This window comes from Oreochromis aureus, linkage group 17 (genome assembly GCF_013358895.1).
Source record: "Oreochromis aureus strain Israel breed Guangdong linkage group 17, ZZ_aureus, whole genome shotgun sequence".
Taxonomy (NCBI): domain Eukaryota; kingdom Metazoa; phylum Chordata; class Actinopteri; order Cichliformes; family Cichlidae; genus Oreochromis; species Oreochromis aureus.
This window is the reverse complement of record NC_052958.1, coordinates 24,803,561-24,824,009: the sequence shown is the minus strand read 5'-3', so window position 1 is coordinate 24,824,009 and position 20,449 is coordinate 24,803,561. Positions and strand designations below refer to the sequence as shown.

General features: G+C 37.4%; 1 protein-coding gene across 1 annotated transcript; it reads left to right on the top strand.

Annotated features, from left to right (window-relative positions):
• The first annotated feature begins 480 nt into the window (after positions 1–480).
• On the top strand, positions 481–18,552 carry LOC116320835 (desmoglein-2-like). Its single transcript, XM_039600579.1, has 14 exons — positions 481–520; positions 4,369–4,494; positions 5,234–5,389; positions 6,288–6,426; positions 6,858–7,027; positions 7,392–7,526; positions 9,988–10,173; positions 11,019–11,572; positions 12,588–12,730; positions 13,861–14,082; positions 15,005–15,244; positions 15,557–15,690; positions 15,959–16,267; positions 16,383–18,552. The coding sequence occupies exons 1-14, from the start codon at positions 512–514 to the stop codon at positions 17,142–17,144; spliced, it is 3,285 nt and encodes a 1,094-aa protein (XP_039456513.1). The 5' UTR covers positions 481–511; the 3' UTR covers positions 17,145–18,552.
• The last annotated feature ends 1,897 nt before the right edge of the window (positions 18,553–20,449 follow it).

The window sequence follows — 20,449 nt, the reverse complement described above, 5'->3', positions numbered from 1 at the left end:
CTAATGCGTGGTTTGGTGTGCATTGTAATTTCCCTTTCATGTATTTTTCTCAGCTCCCTGCTAAAGTATTCTGTTCACTCAAATGTGAAACCCACCTCTGGTGGTTTGTAGAACGCCCTTCTCTCCTTCTCTGCTGTCTGTCTTGGCTTCCTGCCTGTCCTCTTACAAACCCTACTTAGGAAATACCTCCCCAGATCTCAAGCAATGCTTCTAAACTCACAACCTACAATAATTCATTTTAGCTTCACAGCTCCACATAAACTATGCCTCACCATTTCCACAGACCCTCCCTGGCTATAAGTTTTAAGTTTAGTGCCAGGTCAGATTATACTTCTCTGTTTATATATTTTATAATTGTAAATAAACCGAGTGAACACCAGCTCAGTGAAGCTGTAGAGAGCAGGCAGACAAGTAATCATGTGGAGTGTAAGAGTCCTTTTCAGGGAAGGTTTTGAGAAAGTGGGCACTGCAGGACTCAGGAGACATCAACGTGAGCTGCCTGGCACACTTAATGAATGAGGTAAATGAGGTATGTACAATTCAATTTTATGTATACAATGCCATATGTTACCTCAATGTGCTATATATTGTCGAGAGAGAGAGAGCTCTAACAACCAAATGACCCACTATGGGCAATGGCTTGGCAGTGGGAAGGAAAAACTCTCCTTTTAACAGGAACAAACCTTTGGCAGAACCAGGGATGTGCAGTGACTGTGGCAATACAGAGTGGTGTATTAATGCATCATGGTAGGCCCCCAGCAGCCTAGGCCTATTGTAGCATAACTAAGGGAGGGTTCAGGGTCACCTGATCCAGCCCTAACTATGTACTCTAGCAAAATAAAAGTTTTAAGCTTATCTTAAAAGTAGAGAGGATGTCTGTCTCCCAAATCTAAACTGGGATTCAGGAGACAGGGTTCTCTCCAAAGAAAGTTTTTGCTCCAAAGCTGGAGAGGCTATTTCCAGAAAGAGGAACTGGTTGAGTTCAAGAGCAGTGGCAAATATGTTATCTTCATTAAAATCAATCCTTACTAAAATCACAAATAGTTTTTAAAAACCAGAAGTAACCCCGAAACATAGGATTAAAAATGCAAACTTGACACAAAGTCAGAAAGGTAAACGAGACAGAGTTGACACATGAGGACAAAACACTGAGATGAAACTAGGACGGAAAGACACGAAAGGTAAGTGAGATCGTCTGAAAAAGAAGTAAGAACGAGAAGCAAGGGAAACAAAACTCAAAAGCAGTGGGAAATAAAATAAACTAAAGACTAAAACCAAACGGGAACTAGAATGTAACACCACCTGAAGTCCAAAAGAAACCAAAAAGACAGAAAAATCAAAACTCTGGATGAAAGACCAAGGACCATGACTGTCAATATATTTAAGGTCTGTAGTTTTACACATTATGAAGCAGAAACCTATCTCCATATTGCACAATATAGTTCAATTAAAAACATTTCATAAAGTTTAAACAGTTGGCAACAGAACATAACATCACTGCGAAGGTTTCTTTAAAGTTGGAGAATGGCCTAAAGGCTGAACTCTTACCTTGGATGCAAGCCAGTTTCACTATTTTGACAGAGAAACATGCCTATAGCTCTTAAAAAACAAAACAAAACCCAACCCCCCAAAAAATCATATAACAACTGGTGGTTGCCTGCTAGACCCTAAGCAGCTGGCTCCGTAGAGCAATGACCCTGCTCCCTCTGAACTCCTAATCCATCCAAATAAGCTGTATGTGTGAAGTAGAAATAAAATGTGCATGTGAAGTATGACCTCACATTGTGGACCTTCAAACTTTATGAACAAGCCATTGTTAATAAGGAATCTGATCTGTTCTGCCCAAAGGCAAACTGTGCAGTGTCACGCTAACGCTTTCATTTGCATAGTTCCAATAAAAATACATGGATATCAACATCAGTCCAAATATCTGTCAATCTGTTCTTCTCACTTTACTTTATTATTTTGTTATCATTGATTTATTTCCATTTAGATGCTTATTTCTGCTGTGTTATTGTTAATAGTAAAATTATTCTTGAGAATACAAAGTCCCAGCAATTTACCACTGTGCACATTTTAAGTGTGTGTGTGTGTGTGTGTGTGTGTGTGTGTGTGTGTGTGTGTGTGTGTGTGTGTGTGTGTGTGTGTGTGTGTGTGAACAGTTGTCAATATAAAATTATTACTTGGTAGTCAGTATAATCTTTTAATAATATAAGTTTACTTATGGTAGAATGCTGTATGTAATCATTTGTGTTTAGAAGTAAGTAGTTGATGGCATATTGAAAGAATGTCTCATCCTAGGAGGTTTGTGTGATTCCAGAGTGTTCTGGTATTCACCCCCCACATCCTAGGAGCATGGGAAAGGTCGTACCTTCTTTTATTGTTTTACGGTAGGATAAACGTATCTATGCCTGTTTTAGTCTAAGTGCCTTTTTTACATATAGATGAACTGTTGGATTTTCCAGACCAGCAGGTTTAGGGAAGTCGTTTATGGGGTCACACACATACACACACCCACACCTAAACATCCACATTCCAATGTAAAGAACAAACACCCACTGATGTATAAATAAAGACCAGGGCAGTCTCAGAGCGCGGGTCACAGAGCCCTGCTCTGTGCTGCCCTTGTATACAAGTAAAACTGTGTTTTAGAATAATTCTCCTGACAACAGTTGTTACGCTACCTATCTTGACCTCTCAAACTGGTTGAAAGATGTGCCACTGAAAGTATGTCAGAACGTTCTTGTCTGCACCTGCATGTAAAAATAAGAGTCTTAAACCAGTAGTATGCTGATTTTATCTTTTTGCCTAAGGTTATAACAGTATTCATGAAAAGCACTAGCATTTTTATTTAACACATTACGCACTGACGATAGCATCACTGCAGTCATTCGACTTGATTTATTTATTTTGCTTTATTTTGGAGAACGCCTTAAAGTGCACACAGTTTGCCCAATGATATAAGTTCATATGAATTAATTTTCAGACGACTTACAGATTTACAGATGACTGTCCAACAACAAACTACAGAGATTACAAATTAGGTATAAAAGACTACAGGGGCGACTGTGGCTCAGGGGATTGGGAAGCTCATCTGTAACCGGAAGGTTGCCGGTTCGATCCCCCTGCTCTCTCCGTCCTGGTCGTTGTGCCCTTGGGCAAGACACTTTCCCCTACCGCCTACTGGTGTTGGCCAGAGGGGCCGATGGCCAACAGTCTGCCCCAGGGCAGCTGTGACTACAACTATAGCTTGCCTCCACCATCAGTGAGAGTGAATGAATAGTGGAATTGTAATTGTAAAGCGCTTTGGGTGTCCATTAGTATGAAATGGTGACATCATAGGCGCCATGGTTGATGGACTGAAAACCCCTATACATGAAACAGTCCCTCATCTGATATCACAGTTCTCTTTTATGAATGTTCTAGATTGATGATTTGGCCACTCACAAAGTCTAAAGTCTCTGATAGTTTTAGTTTTTCAGCCCAGTTATGATCTCCTTTACTTGAATGTTAAATGGTAACAAGTATATAGTGGAAGGTCAACATCTGGAATAAAACAAGCCTAGCACACACTTGTGTTCTCAGGATATCAGAGTTGTAAATTGGCGGAATTAATTTTCCATAAACTGCACAAAGACAGTCAGGAAAACTCAAAATTCATCTTGCCAGACTCTGCACTCGAAATCAAAGAACTTATTTAAATTTACCATGGAAACACTGAAAAAAGCTAAACTATTTATTCATTTATCTTTTTGAAAAGTAGCCTCTTCTCACAGAATGCCTTTGAAGTGTGCTTTAGGTGTGGATTATTGTGCTGATAAGACACACCTTTAACTCTCAAAAGTACATGCTGTACATGCTTGTGTTAAATAAGGACACTAAACAGAAAGGGTCTGCACATCACAGAGTGTGTTGGCAGCACATTGTGAGGTAACATCATGTTGCCAAGCCCTATAGAGGGACGGACTTAAATGTGCTGTGGGTGTGTCTTTACATTATTAGATTACATACAGCCCATCGGTTTGTTCTTCTTTGAAAACCTGACTCAACACATCCCAACGCTTCTCTGCTCTCATGGCGAAGTTGAGACTACTGCTTCTATTTTTACTGGCCTTAGTGAGTATTCAGTCTTAAACTACTATCATATTAACATGCTAGGGCATCCTTCTTCTTATTTAAAGCGACAAAACAGCACTATCAGGTGGTGCGGTCAGGTATTATTTATTTTACTGCCTAACACAGATTATTATTTATATGCTACACTCAAAGTTGGCGGTTCGCAGATAACACAGTGTAAGGAAAATAAGAAAGCCTAGCCCAGCGTTTTGTTGTGGACTGAGGGATTTAACTGTACTACTGTCATTACAGATGATGAGTTCTGAGGCCAAAGAGAAGAAGGTAAAGAAACTGAGGAGGAATCGGAGAGAGTGGATTCTTCCTCCTGCAAAGCTGATGGAGAACATTGACTACACCCATATGGAATACGTTGCAAAGGTCGTCAGCTCATTGAAATCTTTATAGCATATACACATATTACATGTATGTTATATTTTTTAAGCAGTGGCTGAGTGGCTTCTATCACATCATTTGGTGATCTTCCGCTACTTTAGGATTGCATGTCATGAACATTCCTTTAAAAAAGTCCACTTGTACACACAGCTGAAAACTTGAAAACAGCCACAAGTCCTCGGTTTGCTAATAATAGTTTAAAAACACACTTTGACCAGTCAGCAGCTGTCAGTGCAGATTTCCTATTACAAACTAATTGTTAACGGATTTGCAAATCCTATTATGTCCAATATGATCACAGTGATAAATTTCAGGTGCAGACATTTGGAAAGTTCTGCATATACTCTTTCATTTCAATAGTAAAATTAAAAGTTTAGACATCATTTATGTCTGTGCAGTATCTGTTGTGCTGGCAGTGCTTTGGCATAGATTCATATTTTTGTATTATTACAAAAACAATTCCAGTAGAGAGTGAAAAGCAGTTCTTGAACACATATTTGCTCTTGCTAAAAAGTATAACAAGGGCAGGGAATATTTAAGAAGCACCCCGACCTGACATCACTGTCTGAGACTTAAGTTCAACCTTAATACTAGAACAATGTTTTAAAGCATGACTAGATGTTGAGAAAAGACCATGCGATCATAATAATTACATATTTACCATCTATTTTACCAAGTCTTACTATGTAATTTACAGTAAATTATTTTCCCTGTTTTGTTTCAGATACGCTCTGATAAAGACAAATTTGAGAAGGTTCAATATTTCCTTTCTGGAGAAGGGGCGGATAAAAACCCATTAAACCTCTTTGTGGTGGACCGAGAGACTGGGTTTGTACGTATCACTGATAAACTGGATCGGGAAAAATGCCCATACTACAATGTAAGTTTGTTTTGATCTTTGTTTGTTTCTTTTTTCTTTTCTGTTTTTTACTCTGCTACTTAGCTACTAGCAGCTAAAATATATATTATGAATGTCAAACAGAAGTACAATCATTGCATTTATTTCTGGCCTTTGTATTTCACCAAAACTACTGGAGTCAGTCATTGCCATCCATTAGCTAGGTGGTCATGCTGCTGTTGGATGACAGGCAGCTACAAGTAGGCCACAAAATGGTCTCAGTACAATAAAGGAATAAGTTCTAATAACGACAAGTGGAAAACCACCACTCTCAATATTAGCCTTGATGGGCCTTGTCTTAATATGGAGTGTGATCCTGGGAATACAATACTCCAGGTCTTGAGTGATTTCTTCTGGTTGGTCTCCTCCTAATAACAGAGTAGGCTTTTCCTCCTTAAATCCCGTAACACACACGCACAGCAAACCAACAGTTTCCAGTCCAGTCTTTTATCACAACAAGTCCACATAAATCCAAAATCAATCCTCCTTCTGATAAAATGTATTAAAAGTATTTTCCTTTAAAATGTCCTTTTCTCTCACCGGAGTCTTCAGTTTCAACCATCTTCAACCTGCTACAACTGTGTCCAAGAGCCTCCTTCCTTCCTGTTTTTCTCCCTAAACTCCTTCTTTCTCTCCCCTCTATAGAGAAGCGCCCTATCGCACACCATATTAACTTCCACCAGATTACAAATTTTACTCAAGAAAAGAAAATTACTTTTCTTGAGTAAAAGTTGAACTTTAAAGTTGAACTTGAAGATTCAGAATTTCAGGTACAATCTGAAATTCTGAAATCAATAATATAGTTTCTATATGTAATTGTATTATATATAAAAAGATTAATTTTAAAACTATCTCAGTCTGTCATTCACAATTTACACAGCTAACAGGGATCGCTAGATACAGGAATGGGACCACTGCAGAGGATAACATCCCACTGACTGTAACAGTCCTGGACCAAAATGACAATGCTCCTTCTTTTGAGCTGCATACTGGAAACATTAATGAGGCAAGCGAAAAAGGTAATGATGGATTTTAAACATTTTTCTTTATGTGATGCATACAAATTGCATTTTAGCTTTTATGGAGTTCTTGTGAGAAAATCCCTGAAATCTGTCCTCTTCTGAAGATATTTCTTCAGCCTAGTAAGACTAGGAGTAGTGAGATGATATTGCAAGAGCAAGAGAGAGAAAATGAGCCATGACAGACAGGGGAAAAGAAGAACGGAAGAACTCTGGGCTAGAAGTTTAACATTTCACAGACGACCTTGGACTTAGTCAGAGCGATCCACATTATATTTACATCTTAAAAACTGTTCAAATACATCTGCGTTCTATAAGATCCAGTTGAAATTTTTTGTCTGTCTTTTTTGTCGCATATACAGTCTGCATATCTAATGTATGTGAAAGTTGTTTGTCAAGTGATCGTGTTGAGCTGTTGTGCTCCACTGCAGGAACCTTTGTCATGCAGCTTGAGGGTAAAGACAACGATCAAGCTGGAACAATTAATGCAGAGATCTCCTACAGAATCGCCAGTCAGACGCCAGCAGGCACAGGTCACATGTTCCATTTAGATGAAAAGACTGGAAAACTGTATGTCAAAGAGCCCACGCTGGACAGAGAGGTGAGGCTAGCAGTCACTGCACATACAGCAAGACACATATATGCTTCTGCATTTTTGCACAAATTTCTTTCTTAAATTTCTTAATATATTTCTTAAATATATACATTTTGATTCAGGCAACCTTTGTCAGGTAGAATAAAACAATGTTCCTGGACAGAAAATGTAATTCAAATAAAATATTCTTAAGAGAGACAGTGTGCAGATGTCATAATTGGACGATACCTCCTAAATGTGCAAAGGTGATTTTCTCATCGTGGAAGGAAAACAGGACCGACTGGATCGACTCATCTTAGCTTAGTATGATTACAATTCTTCTGTGGAAGTATCTGGATATAAGTCATGCGTTTTCACCTCCTTTTCACAGACTTACGACTTCTACAGACTGGTTATAAAGCTAACTGATATGGGAGGAGCAGCAAGTGGACTAACAGGAACTGGAACTGTAGAGATCAAGATCCTGGACATCAATGATAACATGCCTACTCTGGAAAAATCTGAGGTAATGAATATGACCTTTACTTGTTATTAAGGCATCCAAATTTATTCTTATATTATTAATCACTTTCAAAACAACTGTGTACAGCTGTGTCTGTCTCATTATTTATGGACGGCTTAAGTTATGAACTTTACGTTAGTGGTATCAAGTGTGCTTTTCTTAAAAGCAGTGTGAATGGTGGCCCAAGCTGCAGGGAGTTTAGGAATATCCAGTAGCAGTAAAAGGCTGTTACCTCTGCATGCTACTTGTTCCCAGAGTTTTGAGAAGCAGTCGTAGATATTCATTTCCATCCTCGTGGTATGAAAGTATTCATCTGCGTGTCAGAAAAATTGTGGCAAAATGGTGTTTAAAAAATTCTTAAACTGTGTTGGCCCATTTTGGAAAGCTCTGGAGTTTGCTCCTTTGGACTGTCTATGTAATTTAGACATAGCTTATGGATTTGAAAAGTAATACAGGAATAAAGTTACCCTGCATTCTTTCTAATTGCCAAGGGGTAAGTCCTTCGGTAGCAAAAAAAAGTTTCAGTTGTCGATTTATTACTTCAGAAAATATTTCTGTCACAGTCTGGCTGAGGCAGACTGCATGTATTGTGAAGAGGACTCAAATGTAGACCAAAACAGAACGTGAAACGTGACGTGGATTAACAAAAACAAGCTGTTTACTAAGGCTGACAAAAATAGATACAAACAAAGGGCATGGGTGAAACTAAACAAAAACCTAAACTGGGTGAACTAAAACATGAAAAACTTTAAACATGGAAAACTGGCATGGATACCTGGAGACACAACGTGGACTAGCAGACAACCTAACAAGGAATGACTGAAAACACACGGACTAAGTACACACAGAGTAATGAGGGAAGTGGAAAAAGCTGAAAGAGATGTACATAATGACATCACAAGGGGAGAGTAAAACTAAACACAATGAACACAAGAACACAGGACCGCTTCAAAATAAAACAGGAAACATTATGAAATGCAGACATGAGAACATGAACTCGACAACAAAAGACATGCAGACATGAAACACATAAAGGACAAGGAAGACTTAACACAGGGGTTGAAAACACAAGGGAATCTAATAAACAAATGAACTTAGATAAACTAATGAACTTAAACATCAACCATAAACATCAAAATAAACTCAAACTCAAAACGCTGAGTCAAAAGACCCAGGATCGTGACAATTTCTCTCCTGAGCTCAAGTTCAATATAGTTTTAATGTTTGCTTTGTTGAGCATGCTCCAGTTTTCAATAAAATGGAAGGAATGCATGTTTTAAAGCATACCTACCTGGTAATGTCAAGTGAATCGTTCATGTTGTTCCAGGTTACTGTTATAAACAGTTTTTAAGTCAGCTCTACCTTATTACTTATTATTTATTATCCTTATTGCTTACTCAGTGTTATAGTGTACTAAATATGTAACGATGTCTGCTGTTCAGTTTTTATAGAGCATGCATCTTGTTTTAACAGTTAACCAAAACTAGCATCCAAGCCAGGAGAAAAACTTCCAAACAAGACAGTATTGGTGCCTCCTGCTATGGATGATTATGCCATAATCTCAGAGATTCCAACAAGCCTGTTACAGCCATATAAACCCTGCTTCCGAGTACAAACTACACTGTGTTCATTAAGGCTGTTGTCTTTAATTCTTTGCTCTAAAAATGCCCTAAAAATAGTCAGTGATCACTGTTTTATTACCACTATTATCTGCAGCATGTTTTAAAGCAGACAAAGTGCGATTCAGATAACCCATTTACTTTGTAATAAATCAAGGGTCCAGTGTGCACTGTCCGGGACAGGATTACCTGGGTCCTATCCTGGTGCCAGGCCTCTCAGGACTGTAGGGTTGGAGAAATACTTTGAGAGTCTCGTTAATCTCATCTCATGCCTTCTATGATAGAAGCAGAGTCTGAAGATGAGGGGACGGCTCGATTTCATCTTTGTTTTTTGTAGATGATGTAGTTCTGTTAGCTTCATCAGGTGGAGACCTGCAGCTTCCACTGCAGTGGTTCACAGCATGGCATTCTGAAGGATGGATTGATGGATAGCTTAGCACTCCACACACAAATGGATAATTATTGGTGAAAAAACAGAACTGCCTTTTTTTCATCTGGTAAATACAAAACATCCTGTTTCAGAATGACACTGAAAAAATGGTTCATGAATTTTTTGCAGGATTTCATTTAATCCAAAATTAATAAGAATGAATAACTGTGAGAGACCACCTTACATAGAAGGCTATAGAAAATTTAAAAAGGAACTATGTACAGTTTATCATTTCATATAATTTTAATGTTTTTCTAGTCTTTTGAACACTGTAAGCACAATGATAAAGAAAAAAAAGTACAGAAGTACAAGCTGACAATAGGATAAGTTGGAATTACTAAAATAATGTATTATTGTCAGGCACTTAACATCTTATTATTACAAAAACATTTTTAACATGCTGTTCTAATTTCAGTATTCTGGCTCAGTGGATGAAAATGTTGACAATGTCGTGGTGATGAAAATCAAAGCTTTGGACAAAGACCAAGAACACACAGACAACTGGCTGACTCGCTTCACAATTTCCAAAGGAAATGAAGATAATCTCTTTTCCATTGAGACAGACAACAAAACCAACGAGGGCATCTTAAAGTTGATAAAGGTATTTAATACAGCGGGTAAGCAATTATTGAACATGTCACCAAGTTTCAATATTTTCGATATTTCAGCAGCACCTTTATTAGTTTTAAAGGAGCTATAAAAAAAGTTTTCACCAGATGTCAGTCGCAACTAGTCTTGGTCAGTTACTTGAAAATAGTAATTAGTTACTAATTACTGATTACTTCTCCAAGAAAGTAATCCTGTTACTTTACTGATTAAATATTTTCAAAAGTAATTAGTTACTTTATTACTTACTTACAATTTTTTTTAAAACATGATACACAACCTCCAAAAGTTGATTCTGTTCATCTGGACGTAGCGTTTTGTGGGAGAAACATTTCGTCACTCATCCAAGTGACTTCTTCAGTCTCAGCTGACTGCAGGTTGCAAATGTACTGTTTATAAGTTTGGGGAAACCTGCAGGATATTATCGCTGTAATATCCTGGATCTTTATATATTGAGCTGTTTGTATATACTAGAGCTCTTTCTTAGATTTAGTATAATTTAGTTCAGTCTGTCACTGTTCTTATTGTAACCACATTTCTCATTATTACACATAACTAAATACTTAAAACTTAAAACCATGAACATCTATAGTTTGATTTCTTTACATGTGTGGATTGGTGGATTGGTTGTTCTCAACATCTGGTGAGAATTTCATGACAGTAGCACCTTTAGAAATTGGTGACATGTTCAATGTTTTACACAATGTATTTGTATAAACTCGCTTCAAACATTTTAATTTGCAGCTAGTTCTGGGTTTGTTTCTTGAATGTATTTTATATTTTTTGGGTGTCTGTTTTCTCTCAAGTCACTCATTTTATCTTTTATCGTTTATTTTGCAGCCTGTGGATTTTGAAGACGTCCAGAAGCTTGAGCTTGGCCTTTTGATTGAGAATATTGCTCCGTTTGTGATTGGTAGTGCTGTACAGATGGATGTGGATGTTCATGTTGGAGAGGGTGACCCTCTAGTTACTGGAGCTAGTGCCGGGGCAGGAGCTGGTGCTGGTGTGGGTGTGGGTGTAGAAACAGAGCTGGGAGTAGATGTGGATTTGGATGTAGGAGTGAGTGTAGATGTGGGCCTAGATCTGAAAGGCGAGGGGGATATAGGGTTGGATGCAGGACTTAAACCTGAGGTGGAGGCTGGCCTTGGAGTTGGAACTGAAGTGGGCACTGATGTGAAACTTAAACCAGGACCAGGAACTAAGCTGAAGCCAAATGCACCAAAAAGCTACCCCATTAAAATATCAGTTAATAATGTACCAGAGGGTCCAGCATTTGTACCTGACACCAAGGTTGTTCATGTATCCGAGGACCCAAAGGAAGCACCTAAAGATGGCAAGATCGCTGTGTTTACAGCCACTGATCCAGATACAGGAAAAACAGCTGAAGATGTCAGGTTTGTCAAGTTACAGTAAAATCTGTGAGACTTATGTTTAAGTGGCCATTGTTGTAAGACATAGTATCTGGACAGTCATCAACTTTTGACCTAGTCATAATGATCCAGTTTTCAGTATTTTCCACTTAATGGCAAAGCTACCAATCATATGATTTATATAAAAAGTCACTCATCAAACACTTATTTTATTTGATCAAATCTACTGCGTAGTATAGCAGAGTGTAGCAGTAATGACAATAATAATATACTGGCTAATGCTTTACATTAAGGTTTTCTAAGAACAGGCAGTAATGTGGTTAGAATTCATTACAAGATACTTATTAACACATATGTACATATTATGTGTCAAAAACACTATAACTGGTTAACTAAAGTATCAATTATGAAATTTTTTAAACTTTACTAAATTATTTTTAAATTTGGCAACATTTTATGATTTTAGCTATACTATAAAAGAAATCTATCCTAGTGAAGTCAAGAAATAATTAGAGTTTTAAAAAAATGAATAAAATAGAGTTTTTGTTGTTACTTGGTGCTAAATGAACAAAAACGAATTGAAAAAAATGAATAGCTGTATTAATCTTAATGAGGGCTCTTTCCTTACTTTTACTCTGGTAACAGCAAAAGTTGTTAACTGGTATAATAATACATTTACTAATCGTAGCAGGTAGCAGTGGTAGCTGTAAAAACAATAAAACAACGTTAACAGCTGTGTCCTTATTAGCATTTAAAATATCTTTGATGGGTCTGTTTAATCCTATCAAGACACACAATTATGTTAATAATATGAAGTCTTTAATGTAAAGCATTACCAGATATGATTATTATTTATTATAATTAATAAAAAAGTTAAAAGCTACTTTGTGTTAGAGGTTTTTCGTTTGTTTTTGAAGGTTTCATCTTTATCATAATGTTGAGCTAGTGTTTTATGTAAATGGAAATTTTTACTTCGCTGCTGCTCGTTTTTACTTTACTGATGTTTTTTTTTCTTTCTTATATATGTTTTGTGTTCCAGTTATGCCAAAGCTTATGATCCAGATAACCTGTTTACAATTGATGAAGAAACAGCTGAAATTAAACTCAACAAGATACCAGACAGGGAGTCATCTTACTTGAAGAATGGCACCTATATCGCCAAGATTCTAGCTATAACCAAAGGTAATTCTCTTGTCAACACTAAGACTTCATTGCTGCTTCCTTCACTTCTTATATTTAGGTTTGAAGGTTATCTTTTTCCCTACTGAAGGATTTCATTTCCGTTTACTACCAATAAAATGTTGGTAGCAACAACTTTTCAGATCTTACTTGAAAAGTTTCATTGTGGAGGGCCAAGAAGAATCAGATATTTAACCTATCAGGTTAACTAGCCCCTAGAATTACTGGGTTGTAGCCAATATATTTAAGGCAGTCAAAACAAATGTGTAACCTGCCTTCATATGAAGCCCTTATGTCATCAAACATTTTGGATTTGATCTTAAAAGCTTTTATTATCTTATTACATATCAAAAATGATCAACATATAAGTGGAATCTAATTAAAATATTAGTTTCACCAGTCTCAAAAATGTGCTAAACTAATTTGAAATCAATAATTTAATTAATAACACAAACCAAAATGAACATATGAATAATTAGTAATGGATTAAAGGCCATCAGGGAATGGGAAACAGGAGGGAGACAGCTGGGAGCATAACCAGAGTCCACAGAGACAGTTCAGGAGGCCGACTTGGAAACTGAAATACTAGTAGAATTAAAATGAACAAGAAAATGTTTCAAAACTCTACAAACCTAATTCAAAAAATGTTTTGTGTGCCTGACGGCTGCATCACATTGCATCTAATACTGATTGAATTATTGATATTATCGGTGATTGTGGCTCAGGTGGTAGAGCAGGTTGTTTTGTGTGTGTGTGTGTGTGTGTGTGTGTGTGTGTGTGTGTGTGTGTGTGTGTGCGTGTGTGTGTGCGTGTGTGTGTGTGCGTAAATGTTACATAAAAGTGCTTAGGTATAGTCCTGATGCATGCTCAATCATCCAGGTAAGGAAATCCCAAAAAGCTGATTTTGTTGATCTGGACACTGAAAATGCTACGTCCAGATGAAAAGAATCAACTTTTCAGGTGCTTAGGTATAAAGCATGTATATGTATCCATGACTGGGTGTGAAAATTAGAAAGTAGAAAGCACTTTCTTCAACTTGAGTGGAAAGGTGCTAAGTATACCAGTCCAGCAAATGGCAATCACGGCATTTGCTTCAAATTCTTACTGACATATTTACCATATCTGCTTTTCAGACATGCCATCAAAGACAGCAACAGGAACAATAGCCATTCAAGTCACTGACGGCAATGACCACTGTCCAACCCTGACTACAAACCATGCCAGTCTGTGCTCTGATCAAAAATCTGTTTACATTACGGGCATTGATGAAGACGTCAGTCCCAATGCTGCTCCATTCACGTTCAGAATAATACCTGATGGGACACAAGGCAGCTGGGTTGTAGAAGTCATCAATGGTAAGAAAATCTGGTTTTGGTCAAAAGAAAAAGTGGATACGTTTTTTTTTTTTCTCTGTCAGTGCGCCCCAGGGTGGCTGTGGCTACAATGTAGCTTGCCATCATCAGTGTGTGAATGTGTGTGTGAATGGGTGGATGACTGAACGTGTAAAGTGCTTTGGGGTCCTTAGGGACCAAGTAAAGCGCTATACAAATACAGACCATTTACCATTTTAATTTTATTTATTTATTTATTTTTGCATCAGTAATTGTAGTACTAATTTTATTATTACAGTGACTTACCGTAAAGACATAAGCCTTTACAGCAGTGGGGGAAATGAGTGTTTGATCCCCTGCTGAATTTGCAAGTTTGCTCACTTACAAAGAAATGAACAGTTTTTCATTTTAATAAAGAGAGAGATCATAAACCAAACATTTAGATTAAGAAAAATTCCATAAAAGTTGATGGGCACAGTAAACACACCCCTAAACCTTGTGGAAAGCCTTCCCTGAAGAGTTGACACTGCAAAGGGTGGGCTAACATGATATTAAACTCTGTGGATTAAGAATGGGATGCCACTCAAGTTCATATGTGTGTAAAGGCAGATGAGTGAATAGTTTGGGCAATATAGTGTGCATTTTCAGTTACAATACAATAATTCTTTCCTCCAATCCTATTATAGTGGAATCAATTCACCCAATTCTAATATCATGCAGTAAAATAAACTAGCTGCTAGTTTACAGAAAAGAAATTTGGGCAAATTTTTATATGTTGTTTTTACTAAATGTAATTCAGATGCAGCTGTTGGTTTTTCCTTTCCACAGTATTTGCTTTGTTTGAGGAGGCAGAATAAATCTTGAAGTAGAGTTAATTCGAAGCTTGAGTTGCAGTGTAGTGGAGGGAAATTGTGTTTGAAAACTCTTTGTGCTTTGTTATCTCCAGAGACAAGTGCTGCTATTCATTCTCATGTGCCACTATGGCCTGGACAACATAATCTCCAGGTAGAGGTGTTGGATGCCCAGGGTCTGTCTTGTCCAACCAAGGAAGTTTTTACGGTGAATGTTTGTACATGTTCGGAAACAGAGGACTGCAGCCGGAGAACAGCAAGACTAGGAGCTACATCATCTAAGCTTGCTGCACCAGCCATTGGCTTGTTGTTACTGGCATTGTGCTTATTACTATGTGAGTTGATTTTAGAACATCCAATAATGATGCGTATAACAGGCCTAGTTGGGAAAATCATATGTTTAAGATTTTCAATACAGATTCAGGACTATTTTGTGTCTGTACAGCTATTTATTCTATAGTATTATTCAGTTCTATTTAAAATGTAATTATAGTTTGTTGCAACTTATTGTATTTTTACCTACACTGAAAAAGTACTGTGCATAACAGAAAAAAGGTTTAAATACTTGAAAAGCCTAACCTTTTATGCTTTAGTTTGAATCTTTACATTTAAATTTGAATGTTTTTATCTATTTTTTATTTGTGCAGTTATCCCATTTCTTCTGGTGATCTGTCAGTATGCAGGGGCAGACAAAATCTTTCCTGACCAATTTAATGAGCTACCATTTCTCCCCAAAGAAAACCTCATATCCTATCATACTGAAGGCAGAGGCGAGGATAAGGTGGGCTCCCATGTTTGTCTGGGAAACTGTTTCTTATGTTTCTTTCTTTTTTTAAATATTCACAAATAAATAAAATCAGATATATTTTTTGTTTTATTTAATGTGGATATGTAGAAAACAAACTGATTTTTAAGGAGGAATGTGATAGATAGCTTGTCAGTCATTCCTGATTCAACTTTGTTTTAAAAACATGATTCTGAAAACTGAAATCAAAGTTCATCTATAATTTGTGTTCAAAGATCATTTTTTCTTCTTCTTTTACTTTTAGGAAATGTCACTCCAGTGTTTACCTGTTATGCTTCAAAAGGTTAAGATGGGACAGTCGTCAAATTTCAACATGAAAAATTCAAACATAATGAAAATTGATGAGATACAAATCCATAGCGAGCAGAAATATCAGGCAGCTGTCCAGACTGTAATGGAGGTTGACAATGCCTACACATTTTCAAGGGAATCAGTGAACCTTGGCAATGGGCGTGCATCATTCAACAGAAAAGTGCTTGGTATACAACACACAAAACACCTGTATGAGGACATGGCCCTCCCTGATGCTTTTCTCAATGATTACTACTCTCAGGTACTATGGTATAATAGCTATACATGCAATTATTTGTCACAGTATCTTCTCTTTGTACTCCTGTGTAATGAAGCTTTTGATGCCAATGACTGTTTTGTTTCTTTGCCTCAAACAGAAAGCGGCATGTGCTGTTCCTGTGGAGGATTCTCATTTGGAATATGATTTTGAGGGCCAGGGCTCCTCTGCTGGCTCTGTGGGTTGCTGCAGCCTCCTGGAGGATGACAATGACTTAGATTTCCTTACTGAACTTGGGCCAAAGTTCAAGACTCTGGCTGAGATCTGTATGTTTCCTACAATGTCCCCCAAACCTATATTGGTACAAAATGTTGCAGGTGCTATCAAAAGCACAGCTGATTTTGTCGAGCCGGTTTTTAAGACCAGACAGGAGCACATTGTTGAAACAAAGCATGCAGACATAAAAACAGAAAGAGTAACGTCAAATACAAATATACTACAATCATCTGTCAGTACTGTAAGTACTGCCCGATCTATGACACTTCCTACCTCCAAGAATACTACTGTTAGTCGTTCCTCTCATATTAGTAATTATGATACACTACCAAGTCCAGTTCAGACTGTTTTACTACAACAGGAACCAATTTACTACACCAGCTCTGTATCACAACCCATACAATATGTAGTTCAACCACATCTACAGAACACACTTTTGTTAGTAGATGGCTCCAACGGAACCAATCGATTTTTTATCCAGGACATTGAGAGGTCAAGAAATCCTGCTAGCCACACTGTTCCAACCAGCCCCATTGCCTTCCTACCCATCAGCCCAGCTATGTCCCTGGGCTCTACGGAGGATAGGAAACTAATGCAGCTAAATGGTCATTGTATGTCAATTAAGGATAAAAGTAGTCGAAATTAGGAATTAGGAAGGCCAGTTGGAACCAATCTCATCTCAGGGCATTTTGCCAAGAGGTGCTATTCTGGTTAAAGAACCCTTCAGGGTGTGTTAGATTTGGCAGTCCAGTATGCATCATAGCCTACAAGGACGAGATCTTGCTTAAAAAAAAAAAGAAAGAAAGAAAAAAAAGAGTTGGTGGTGGTTGTTGTTGTTGCAGTATGTAGACACATGGAGTACACATGGGCAGATGTGGTTAGGACCATTCAATGTTTTAAGAGTTTGTAATGGTGGTAGTAACAAGGCAGACTTGTCCAGACGTAGTTGATCAAATCAGCATAACACTGCTCCAAGAAAATCTTGTCAACTGTAATCCAAAAACACATGGAGGAGTGGTAGACTGTGTGAAAGTCAGTTTCAAGTCTAATAACTTGGTCATATGATCAACAACAACATTTAAGCAAAAGAAATGAATAATACTAGTCACATCAAATATAGTGATATAAAAACCTTGCATCACAATTGCATTCATGTGAAAGTTGAGGCTGCAAGTTGACACATAACATCAACCTAAATATTTTTTTAAAGGCCGATCATGTTCATGGCAATTGTGCTGATGGGAACAAGTGGCCCCCGAGCAGGAATACCATACCAAAACGAGTTCATCATGAACCTGAAGCTTAGTGAAAATGATAGTGAACCCAGTGGAGTGTTGCTGAACTAAAATCAATAAGCTTGATTGATTTTCCACTCTGTAATGCATTCGCAGGATGAACTCATCCCAAAAATATAAATGCGGGGGGAAAAGGTGTGGTGATTGTGGCATTTAGCATGCAAAGGATAGATGGACGTTTCTTGAATGCAAAAGTTTGTTTTCTCATTATGTGATAGTGTTCTCATTTAACAGGGAGTCAATGAAGAGGAACCAATATAGGACAAATATGCTCTTTCTAGTCCCTGTCAGTACTCTCCAGCTTATGAGCTATCTACTTTAAGGTGCGCATTTGAGAGTCAAACCAGGGAGTCAAGTACTTTTCTACTCTATCTGAGCACTTTACACAACTAGACTCAGTCACCCAGTCACAGCAGCACTTTTTTCCTATGCTCTTTCTCTGTAAGTCCTTTCTTTCTTTTTTCATACTCAGATGGATGCATGAGAGAGCAGACTTTTGAGACGTATTGCTGCAAGTGTACTTATACTTTCTTATATTAGAATTCAAGGGATTAAATGTTTAGTTAAATGTCTTTACATTGACCAAAAGAGGAGTTTCACTGGTCCGGTTCACTTAACAAAGTGATGTAAAATTAGTTTGATGTCTTAGGGGGTTGTCTGATTATAGGCTGTCTTACATTGTAAAGCACATTTAAGTGACTCTTGTTAGGATTTGATGCTATATAAATAAAACTGAATTGAACCGATAGCTGGGACAGACCCTGTCTCATTGTTTGATTTCAAATCTACTTTCATGTTGTACAAAGTCAAACACTGACTCATTGTTTAAAAAACACACACGGATCTGCATATTTTTCATTTTCTAAGTCCAATTAAAGTTCATTCTTCACCAAGGCAGCCTGGAGATAAATGTCACAACAAACACATGTAATGTTATGAGGACAAGAAAGCAGATGAGACAGCTCACTTTCCAGAATATGCCGATGTGTTTATTTACTTTTTGATTGACAGAAAAAAAAGCTTTCACAAAGTAACAACATAAAACACTTAAATTGTTTTATACTGTCTGGAACTAAAGACCGCAGAAATCTGACAATATGAAGGGCTCTAGCACCTGCTAGTAAGAGGCACAACTCCAGGGAGTAGGTGCTACATTAACATTTTAACAGGTTTGGCTCATTTGTTCTTTTATAGAGATTTGTGGGCATAAAAAACGTGAAGATTAGACAGTTAGGATCAAAGAGCTACAAAGAACACAGGCTACTTTGTTTAGATGAAACTGGGATGAAATATAAAATACTCAGACCAACTTGAGCATGGCAGGGAGTGATTTTGTTTTCTTTTTAAAATTTCAGTTATTACTCTTAGTTTCATGACACAATTGGGTCATTATTTAGAAAATGTCTCTATCAACTCTGAAATAACAACCACTGTAGCTATAAACAACAGTAACTTAACACATTTTGGGTTTTTTCACCATATGAACAAACTTGACGGTTTATCACCAAAAAAGGTGAACTTACTGGCAAACACCCAAAGAGGTATGAATGTCTCACACTGTCAAGGTCATAAAGTCATCACATCAGGTTCTTAGTAACTGCTTTCTACACAGTGGAAAGTTACCACCTGTGCCAGCCGTAAAAGCAAAACCTCTTTTTTCTGCTTGTCTTCATGCACATGGAAACTAGTTATGGCCTACAATCTGTTGTGCACAGATGTAGTTTAAGACCGAGCCATACAGAATGAAGAAAATACAATATGTTTTAAGGTGTAGCCATTGCTTTGATTAGCCTCAAAGCTTGAGGATCTTTGCACAAAATATGTAGTTGCCTTCAAACTATATTCTCTTGGAAGGATGTGAAACACAGATTGTTTATTTATTTATCATTTTTAAAGGCACCTCAGCTACAAAGGACATGGATAAAATGTCCACTGCCCTGACAGCTCAGTCTTAGTGCATTGTTGGCAAGATTTTCTTAAAAATGACCCACAGTTAGTCATGGTAGATCATTAAAGGATGACAGGACATCAAGGCAAGAGAGGACAAAGTATGCAAAACATTCCATCAAAACCTTTTGGATCTGAAACATGAAAAACATACTGCATACTCTTTTAGACTTCATATAATTAATATGAAGGGTGAAAATCATTGATAATTCAGTAAAATAGAACATTTTTAATATCTATGCTAAGAATGTAAAGTCATAAAGTAACATAAAAACTCAAGGCACAAATACTACAAATAGAATAACCATTCCCCAATGGTGAACACATTACCTGAACAACCTTACATACTTTTAGACTACTGATAATCATGTGATGAAAAAGTCAGTTTCACCTGATACTGAGACCCAGTGAGCTGACAATCAAGAAAACTCTCACCCACTTCTGTATATGGATCAGTTTTGGCCAGTCAAGTCACCTCCTAAAGGAGCTATATGTTGGCTGCCCTGTCAGACCATCTCTCAGTTCATAATGGAAAATACTCTTATTACACAGACTGACTTAAAGCAAAAAAAACAAACAAAAAAAACAACATATACTAGAGACTTTCAATGGATTCAGTCAGCAACCACACCTACCTATAGGTCTTTAGTCTATCTGGCTGTTTGAACTACATACAGTTTCCATTTTCTTCCAGTTAGCATGCTTTTGT

What these genes read in the sequence shown, in the direction of transcription:
- LOC116320835 (XM_039600579.1), top strand. An exon ending in GGCATTGTGCTTATTACTAT is followed by an intron (nt 15,245 to 15,556) that starts GTGAGTTGATTT and finishes TTATTTGTGCAG; the next exon opens with TTATCCCATTTCTTCTGGTG. An exon ending in AAGGCAGAGGCGAGGATAAG is followed by an intron (nt 15,691 to 15,958) that starts GTGGGCTCCCAT and finishes TTTTACTTTTAG; the next exon opens with GAAATGTCACTCCAGTGTTT.